The sequence below is a fragment of the Salvia splendens genome, chromosome 1 (genome assembly GCF_004379255.2).
Source record: "Salvia splendens isolate huo1 chromosome 1, SspV2, whole genome shotgun sequence".
NCBI classification, from domain to species: domain Eukaryota; kingdom Viridiplantae; phylum Streptophyta; class Magnoliopsida; order Lamiales; family Lamiaceae; genus Salvia; species Salvia splendens.
In genome coordinates, this window is record NC_056032.1 from 8,525,153 (window position 1) to 8,535,048 (window position 9,896).

The 9,896-nt window shown below is 36.1% G+C and overlaps 1 protein-coding gene across 5 annotated transcripts; it reads right to left on the reverse strand.

The window, feature by feature from the left end:
* Positions 1–1,827: 1,827 nt before the first annotated feature.
* Positions 1,828–7,767, reverse strand: LOC121811670 (protein PSK SIMULATOR 1-like). 5 transcript variants are annotated; one of them, XM_042212587.1, is made up of 13 exons: positions 7,648–7,767; positions 6,496–7,046; positions 5,915–6,240; positions 5,750–5,842; positions 5,563–5,653; positions 5,043–5,136; positions 4,508–4,605; positions 4,255–4,324; positions 3,936–4,030; positions 3,524–3,640; positions 3,346–3,422; positions 2,864–2,908; positions 1,828–2,782 (listed from the first exon to the last, which is right to left on the reverse strand). In XM_042212587.1, the coding sequence occupies exons 2-13, from the start codon at positions 6,586–6,588 to the stop codon at positions 2,275–2,277; spliced, it is 1,707 nt and encodes a 568-aa protein (XP_042068521.1). In that variant the 5' UTR covers positions 6,589–7,046; positions 7,648–7,767; the 3' UTR covers positions 1,828–2,274. The 5 variants fall into 5 exon arrangements, with proteins under 5 accessions (XP_042068521.1, XP_042068516.1, XP_042068510.1 ...); XM_042212582.1 differs by lacking the exon at positions 7,648–7,767 and adding an exon at positions 7,464–7,597; XM_042212576.1 differs by lacking the exon at positions 7,648–7,767 and adding an exon at positions 7,386–7,509.
* Positions 7,768–9,896: the final 2,129 nt, after the last annotated feature.

Consider the following 9,896-nt stretch of genomic DNA (forward strand, 5'->3'; position numbering starts at 1 on the left):
CGATTATTGCTAAATGGTATAAAGTGAGATAGCTAGAGTTTAAATTTCTAAAAATCTATAGTAAGGTACATATTATTCCAATTTAATAAAGTTAATTCGTCGCAAAGTTATAATGTGCATAGATGGAATATATTTGTGGAGTTGTGGAAACATATAAACTGACTATTATCTAAGTGATCATCTAGAATTTTATTTTATTAAAGTGAATGTCTTTTAGGTAGTACCTGACATAACTCAATTTGAATATATCCTCACTAGGTCGTGTTGAATTTGAGCGAAAGAATTATTTTAAATATTGAAAATTAATATGCTTGCCATTGCCAATTAAATAAATCGTGATAGGCTTAATACAATATAAATATTTGTCTCGAACGTCCTCACGTGATCACACCTTCATTAAAGATTAAATACGGAGTGATATTAATAAATCTCAATAAGTTTTATATAAGTGTGTATTCAAGCCTCCTCAAAATAATATATTTATCCTTGAAATTACCAATTAACTAATAAAATTTGATTTTCACTATTAATTTTGTTTGCGCCACTTGAGATATACCAGTACTAATCTTTGAATATTTGGATAACTAGGACATATATACATGAACACGAGCACTTCAAAAACCGGTACTCATTCTGTCCTTCTGTAGCTGAGTTCTATTTCTTTTTGAGTTGTCACACTGTAGCTGTATCGTTTTCTTTTTTTTGATAAAAAGCAACAATTTTTATTCTCTCTTACTTTATCATCTCTTACTTTTTTTCTTTCTTTATCTATCTACCTTTTTCTGTCCTACTTTATTATTCATTAACTCAATTAACACAACATTTTTTAAATCTCGTGCCGAAAAGAAACGTCTATACTACAAATGAGGGAGGGAATACAATTTATACGTAATAATTGTAACAAGGCTATGTACATGTTAAACTTTGGCCTAATATCCGACAAGGCTACCGAACCACGTTTCTCAAGAATTGTGGATTTTTATCCCATTTCTTGGATTTTTTTCAAAGATTTAGTATATTATTTTATCTGCTAAACATATAAAGCTTTTATAGATTACTGTAATTTTATAAATTTTAAATTATTAATAAAATTATTTAAAATAAAATACTAGTAAATATAGTACTACATTTGTCCATAAAAATAGCCTCATTTGTGAACGACACGTGTTTTAATGAGAAATTGGTAAAGTAAGAGAGAACGAGAGAATAGCTAAAGTAAGAGAGAGGTAAAAAAGTTGATAAAGTATGAGAGAGGAAGAAAAAGTATAAGATATAAACTTTCCATTTTTAGAAATGAGACTATTTTAATGGGAATATTTTTTGTGGATGGTGGAAGTAGTATTTGAATATCAATTAATTTTGGATTGATATAAATTTACTTAAACAAGCTTGTATTACCAGCTATAATATGACGGTATAATATATTGGGGTATTATAAGTTATCCTTACATGCTAATATTGAATTATTGTCATCAATGTCAATTGGATTTGGTGTTATCATGATATAGTATTAGTTGAAAAGCATCACGTAAATCATTTTATTGTAATTAACAAATATGATACGTGTAATATTAAATTATACTGTACTTAGAATTAATTTAATATACAAAAGATCTTATCTGATGTCGTCAATATTATTTAAATAATTATATCTTAACAGAATTACTAAACTATCCTTAAAAATTACACTATATAAGGATATTATAAATAATTAATTATATATTTATCAAAAAACACTTTTGAATGGAGTATTAAAAATAGATTTGTTTTTATATAGATATTTAATGATATATTTTTCTTCTTTTTTTCTTTGAGATGACAGCATACTGGACGGAAAACTAAATTCTTTTACAGAAAAAAAATCAATCGAGAAATTCGGTTCTATACTCGATCAGTGCTAAAATTACGATTCCACCCCTACACAAACATTAACTTGATCCATTTAGAAGGGCAGCAATGGAACTCAGACATAACCATGTATACCTCATTCTGTACACATACTGATGAAAAGTGAAAACTACACCCCCATGAGCACTCACTCGTACCTGAACCGACCCAACGCCGGTCAAACATAGTCCGAGCTTGCCCGTCTTCTCGATCTCACGGGGAAAACCAGTATATTCCTAAGATATAACTCTCCATGTACAACACGCGCTGCAACGTCTCCTCCTCCCACCCACCATGTGCGGCTTTTTAAAGAGATGAGCTCGTGGATGAGCTGGGGCCGGGGACATGCATCACGAAAACATGCCTATTTCATAACGCGTTCAGGCTTCAAATTGTATCGACTCTATCGATCATGTCTAATGCCTTGATCCGGTCGATGTCGAAGTTGATTATCGGGACCGAAGACGGCCTCCTGATCGGGAAAGGATCCCTCTTGGTTTCATGTATTGGAGAATGGCTGTTGCTCTTGGTTAGCCTGTGGTGCTTGGAAAGACTGGTTCTTGATGTGTTGAATTCTTGGCTCTTGCTTATTCCGGGAGTCAGCTTCCGTTTGCTAACGTCCTGGAGCATCTCCTGGTCCTCGACTGACAGCGTTGAGGACGGTGAGCTCGGTTTCTGGCTCGAAAGCTGTAGCATTCTCTGGTTAGGGGACCTGATTGGGGACTTGCCGGGCGATCTTAGCCCACCATTTGCAGCCCTTGATTGGCTGATGAGGTGATGCAGCCATAATATCATATCAAGAATGTAAGCTTCCGTTTTCTCCTTGTCCGCGTGATAAAGAGTTTCGATGCGGAGCAAATCCATCTGGCCATCAAGTTTGTGGTTCATCTCGGATCTGAATAACACGATATATAGCCAATCACGACGAAAGCAATTGAAATGTTTGAAAGATGAGTGTCGTTGGAGATGAGCTTACCCTGCATTTGCCCATTCACCTACCCAACCAAAGCCGTGGTGAGCCCTGTTTACGAACATGGCACGAAGTCAAAGTATGTATCGAAAAACAAAGCAAAAGATATCACAAAAGGACTATAAGGGTATGCCAGATGCTCTACTGATGAAAATTAGGTAGATATCACTTTCTAGCCCCAAGACTTGAACGATAAGCCAATCTATTGGATTCAAATCTGTCATTTACAGGGAGATAGTGGGACTGGAAAGCGATATTTACCCAACAAATTATGGTCACTTAGGTTCAAAGTAATTTCGGCAGAGCTCTTAGAACGTGGGCAGGAGAGGTATCACAAAACTGGTTTAACTTAAAAATTAACCAAGTAATCCTATATGTTTATCTTAACACAACGCTGTGGCCTCCAAGAGAAAAAATGGGACAGAGTGAAGTTCATTAAACGCAGTTCCCCTCGTGAAGCATAATTATAGAGAAGATAGTAGTTTTACTTTGTTGTATTAGTGGCCAGAGGCACCAGCCAATGAAGAGTTTTCTCCATTTCTTCTTTGATTTTTGGGACAGTAAACTGCACAAAGAAGGAGAAGTATAAATGTATAAAAATCACAAGTAGACATTGAAAACTACATAATCATTGTTTGAGCCAAATAAAAATAAAGAAAAAAGGACCTCTTCACTGAGTTGAAAAGATTGCAGTCTAGAACGCAAAGCACATTTCATAGTTGGTGGCAGTCCCTGGTATAAAGCATCTCTTGTACTTGGCAGCACTGATCCTGATCTAGTGACCTGATCGAAAATTGCAGCCATAGTTCAAAAAATATAGGCTAACTAATTATATGTAGCATGGATCAGCTTCTCCATCTTCAAAATTTTCATCCACAAATCGAGCGAGAAGACAGGCATACTCCATAAGTATCATAAAAATTTGTTTCTTTTGGTATGTCGACCAAATCAACTTACAGAAAAGGAGGTTATATCGAGTTTCACGACAGACGCAACAGTTAAGAGAGAGATATGTTGCATGTCACTGCAAGAGAGGTACAAGTGTACAACGTAGAATAAGAAAGATGAACGAGCTCACAAGTGTATCAATCTGGGTTATGATATTTGCATAGTGGAGTGCAAGTCCAGCAGATCCCAGCTTTTGGCGGTGGTCTTTCGTTGGCTTGTATCCATCTTTAACAGTGAGTCAATAAAGCAAAGTATTATTATCTATTCCTATAACCAAACATAGATTTAAGGGAATACGTGACACACAGATTGAAACTCAGAAAGACAGAAACTACCAGAACGATAGTTCTTCGAGTTAAGACATACTCAATAAAAGGATTGTGCAACATAAGCAGTAAAAAAATACTCCATATCTTGTTTTGAAAAAGAAAAGCATTTAAGTGCATTACCACTGGAACCAAATGCAGAATGGATCTCCAAACGTAGATAATGGACGATGTCCACAAGCTTCTCCATCACCTTAATTAACATGGATAAAGAATAAATAAATCAGTTTGGTATTTGAAGAATGGTTGTAATGACCAAAAAGTAAGCAATATTCAATACATATAAGTCGTGTTGCAAATAAAAAATAGTAAGCTCTGTTTCTTGCGTATAGCATACATTTGGAACTCATATAAGAGAAGAGTTTGGAATTGCTACCGCCTCCAATATCTTGGACCATAGAGACTTCTTTTTCAAATTCTTTACGTGCTTCTTTAGACTCTTCAGCTCTGCACATAGAACTGCAAGGCTGTCTCCTTCATGGGGAGGGAGAACAATTTCAGAAAGAAGAGAGCAACAGTGCGAAACAGGAAGATGTGACTAGTCATAGGTTAGGGCAAAAAGAACAAAATGGGAGGCTCCAGAAAAATTATATCTACAAAGCAAAGAACACATAAGCATATGAACTTGGCGAGGTCATCAATGACTGTCATTTTAATTTGCAAAAAGTGATTACTTCTCTCATTTTACGAGAACATCATAATTTACAATATGAAGCTTTGAAAAACTTCAATACGCCAACAGAGACCAATTAAAATCAGGACAACCCACTTGATCACTTCATTTATATCTAAATTCTCATGTACGCACCATAACAATACATTGTCGAGTATTACATATAAATTCTTATTGGTGTGTACCTACCATCGGATCTTTCAAAGATTTAACATAATTTTGAATGGATCATAAGTACCTCTGTGTGCAGCATTTGAGTTATCCTCTTCTTGAGCTTTGCGCCGGCAGTCTTGTTCAAATCTGTCTAATGCATGCATTTCATGGTATAGTTCCTGGATAAAACAATAAATTACCATTTCTCTAGAAAAAGCTGTTTGATGCCAACGAAACATACAACAAAAAATTAAAATATCATAAGTAGTTGAAAAGAAGGGATTTTACAGAATGATAAAACACAAATTTAAACCCTGTCCCAACTTAATAAGATCTAACTGATTCAATATAAACAATAATATCTCTTGAGCCCTTATATCTGAAACATAACACAATACATTAAAATACTTTGCACTTGGTTCTTCTCGAACTAAAGACAATATCACCGATAGATATAATATTTATGAGATATTAGCTTCTTTTTTTTAGTAGCCTTGAAACATTTCATGAGGATGACTTTAATCCATAGTCTATCACAAATTTATTCTCCATCTCAAAAATTAATTATCCAAAAGCAGATAAAAAAGAGAAGTAATATAACTTACAGCAGTGTTCTGAACTAATACCATCAAATGTTGAATCACACATTCTGCTTCTTCTTTCAATTTTTTGTGAGGTGTGAGTTCTAACTCCAACCTAAATGCGTAGATGAACTCTATATTATATTGGAAACTCAGTTGTTGTGTTAACAAAGATATGAACAGCAAATGGAGAAAGGATATCTGCAGTTACTTCTCAAAGTAACGGTCCAAGTTGTGCCAATGAGGATCCTTGCACCGATTCCCAAAGCGAATCACCTCACCAGAGAAGACTTTCAATTCATCCCTAATTGATATTGAGAGAATGAGCACATCAGTGGAAAAGAGTAAATCATGCAACTGTTTTCAATATGCACACCTCTTGTCAGCTGCAGCGACTCTTAGGAGTTCACCCATATCCCTCGATGTTAGACGCTGTATACCCTCAGAAGGGAGTACCACCTCCTTCAAATGCCTAATATTCTCTTCCGAAAGTGAATTCATCAGATTGGCACCTTTAACAATGGTATTCGCAACTTCAAAAGCCAATATTGATATCTTGATTCCTTTTGTAGTTAACCCCGATGCAAAACCACTGCTAAGATTCAAAGTAGTCATGCTACTGCCAAGAGTATCCAACACATCAACTGCTTTCTCGAGGCCGGCATGGCCTGCTCTGCCAAGACGTGAACTCATTTCTGAGACCTAAGAGTAATAGTAGTTATTTATCGGTTTTCACAACACACACCAGATGCAAAACTTCCATGTACAAAAATCATGTGAAGTTGCAAACACAATTCGGGAAAGCCTGCAACACACGCACAATTTATGCAAATATACCACCCACAAGTACAGCAACACTGAAGATTTTAAATTACTGGTTCAAGTTTTGACACAATAGAGCAAATACTATAATTGACAGGCAAAATAACAAAGAGTTATATCCATTATAGCACATACCTTCGTCAATGCAACCTGTTTTGTTCTTGTTGGTCTCGATTTATCAGATAAAACCCTAGACAACCGAGGTATTCCATCATTGATATCATCCATATTTGTCTCATGAGGAACAGAACTCAACTCTGGAAAGGAGAATGGTTCCCTCGGTCGGTTGATAAACTATTCCAGGTCCGTAACTGAAGCGTCCATTAACATGAGGAAGTGCACCACCCAACGTAGTCTCATCAGTGGCTCTTCTCGAACAAAAACCGCCCATTGAGGCTGTAATGATAATAACCCTATTCAACACTAATCATCTAAGCAATCTTCAAACACAAATCCAGGCAAACGTCTTCCATCTCCCACTAGCAAACAGTACTCGTCATCTAAGCAATCTTCAAATACAAATCAAGGCAAAACTTCTTCCATCTCCCACTAGCAAACGGCACAAAGATACACCACATACTACCAATCTGACAGTGAAAGTTCAGGCCCAAACTACACTGACTCCCAACTATATAGCCGGACCAAACGCTCTCTCGACTACAACTTATAGGTGCAGCAAGCTCAAACTGCAAATCAAGAAATGGGAGTACAAAGCATTATATCACAAATTCAATAACACTCAGCTAAGGAGGTAAAGCTAAATTGTCTGGCCAATGCATGAGCTGGAAACTAAACTATATAATCTTGGAACAAGAAAAATATTGTTCCGCATAAGAAAAAAGCACTAGATGGATGTCAACAAATGAAGCCAATCATTAGCATATTCGCAGCTCAGAAAAGGTAAACCCAAATTTAGTCTAATGACAAAACAAATAAAGAATTGCTCAAAAACTACAGCTTCAAATGGAAAAACAAGTGAATAATTAAACTGCAATTGATTGAAATAAAGCCTAAAAATACTTTACTTAATCAAATAAAACTCCAGGAACCCTGTGTAAAGAAAGAATCAAAGAAAACAACAAATACTCTCCACTTGTACGCACTTTTCTAAGAGATATAAAGGAGGATAAAGATGATGACTTGGATCTAACAGGAAAAAAAAAATCTTGGCCGCGTCTCTTTCTACTCCACAATGATACAGTAGACGAAGTCAGAGAAAAGGAAAGGTTGAAATGATGATGATATTGTAGTTATTAGAAAAAGAATAAATTAAATTAGAATAATTACAGTTATGCTTATATCTGTAGAATAAGAATGAGTTGAAAATGAGCAGCTTGAAACCCTGGTAATTAAGATTGAACAAAGATGAAAGACAGGATTTTTATGGTGTTCCAGTCTTCACAGAGACGTATAAATGTGTTAAATAGTGATGCTGATTGCTGCAGAGATTCTATTACAAATCAAAATGACCCAAAAATCAAGATTCAAGAGCTAGGTCAGTTAGTAGAGTGTGTCTCCCTCAGGTCAAAACCCGCCCATAAATCCAACTCAAATTTCTAGTAAAAGGGAAAAACATCATCAGTCTCATAGACTCATAGCACACCTTTGAGTCAAGAATGTACATCTAAATTTGACTACAATATTTATTAAAAAAATTTAGAAAACAAACGATAAAATGGTTTTTAGTTAAATATTTTTAGGATCCAATTAATATGTCACAATTGTTAAATGTTGGATTTATTAAAAATAATTTCCGACAATATGGCAGGATTTTTCATTGACATGGCTATAACAAAAAAAAATGTCTTTAAATTGAATGGACTGGTAAAATATACTGTACCACTAGTTGCATTTGAATTGAAATTTAGAGACAATAACCTATTTTTGCAAATTTCACTAGTGTTGCATGACATTTTTACTTACAAATAATAAATATATGTTTCTTTTTAATGCAAGAAAAAAAAAAGAGATCAGTGATGAGTCATATGACGGAGCTTATGAGGGGAAAATTTATCATTTTCACTTGTTTGTTATTTGATGTAAAATTATTCTTTCTTTTGTATTTATACTAGGATAGGAGTATTTTGGAATAATAGCCTCATCAACTTTACTCCTCGTAATAGTATATTAAGATTTACTAATAATCAAGGGCATTATGTAAGATACTTTTATACGAAAAAATAAATGCAACCGAATAAAAGTAAAAATAAAATAATCACAAAGTCCCTGTCTTGACCATGGGATGCCCACAAAAAATAAATCAGAAATCAATTTTTTGACCCTTTCTTTGAGTTACTCTAAGGCCATCCACAATAGGAATAGCCCAGCAATAGCCCAGCCATAGCCTAGCCACTGCCACATCATCAGCACTAAAAATCCTCCTGCCACATCATAAATAGCCCAGCCATAGCCTAGCCACATCATAAATAGCCCAGCCACATCAATAGCCACATCACTAATAACAATTATATAAAAATGAAATAATTAACAATCACACAATATACAGAATTTAATTTACGAGACATATACGAGAAACATTAATAATACTATCCACATCACTATTAACAAATATATACAAAATGAAATAATTAACAATCACACAATATGCGAAATTTAGTTTACGAGACATATACGGGAAAATGACGAACAAAGCGCGTATATATAGTGTTTCGAAAAAAAAATAATTATTTTTTCGCGCTAGGCGGTGCGCTGGGCGATCCGGGCGCTGCAATAGCGCCGAACGGACCGCCCAGCGCCACGCGACCGCCGAGCGCTGCGCGGTTTCTCTCTCCAATCGCCCGCTGGGCGGCTGCAATAGATCGCCCAGCGAACCGCCCAGCGCCGACGCTCGGCTGGGCGGTCGCTGGGCGCCTATTGTGGATGGCCTAAGAGCATTAGCAATGGCGCCCTATGGCGCGCCACGTCAGCAGTTTTATCCTCCTACCTCCCCACCTGCAGTGGGGCGCCCTAAGGTGCGCCCTATGACGCGCAACATCATCATTTTATTGTTTTGTTTAATTAATTTAACTGTTTTCAAATAACAAGTAACGAGTAAATAAAAAACGGTCTAAATAACAAACGGCGAAGTTTTAATAAAAAAAAGTTACATCATTGAACTAATAAAAAAAAACTAAGTCGGACCAATTCCCAACTTCCGACGCAGCTCATCGAGTAACGCCCGGAGATATTCGGCTTCGTCGGGGTCGGTACAGTTCTTGAGGGCCATGTGCGTCTGCAACATCGTCCTTGCCATCGACGCTGTTGCTAACAGACTCAAACGCGGTGGCCGTCTGTGTTGGGAGCTCCAGACCATTAAAAAATTCTAAAATCAAGAAAATATCGTTTATTGAGAATTTTAAGTCTTCAAATAGATTAAATAAATAACATGCTTTTTAGTCATGAAGAATTTTTTTCCGAACAGCGGAATATTCTCAATTTCCTTGAAATTTCAACTAAAGCATCCACTAGGCGGCGCGTCGGCGTCCCGCGTCCCGTCCCGGAGAGACGAGTTCGTCGCGCACTGCGTTGCAGCAAAC

Excerpts from the sequence above, each read along its gene's own strand:
- LOC121811670 (XM_042212587.1), bottom strand. The coding sequence starts at position 6,588 with ATGGATGATATCAATGATGGAATACCTCGGTTGTCTAGGGTTTTATCT. Across the intron at positions 4,325-4,507 it reads GGTCCAAGATATTGGAGGCG|GTGATGGAGAAGCTTGTGGA; the intron begins GTAGCAATTCCA and ends ATGTTAATTAAG. Across the intron at positions 4,031-4,254 it reads TTCTGCATTTGGTTCCAGTG|ATGGATACAAGCCAACGAAA; the intron begins GTAATGCACTTA and ends TCACTGTTAAAG.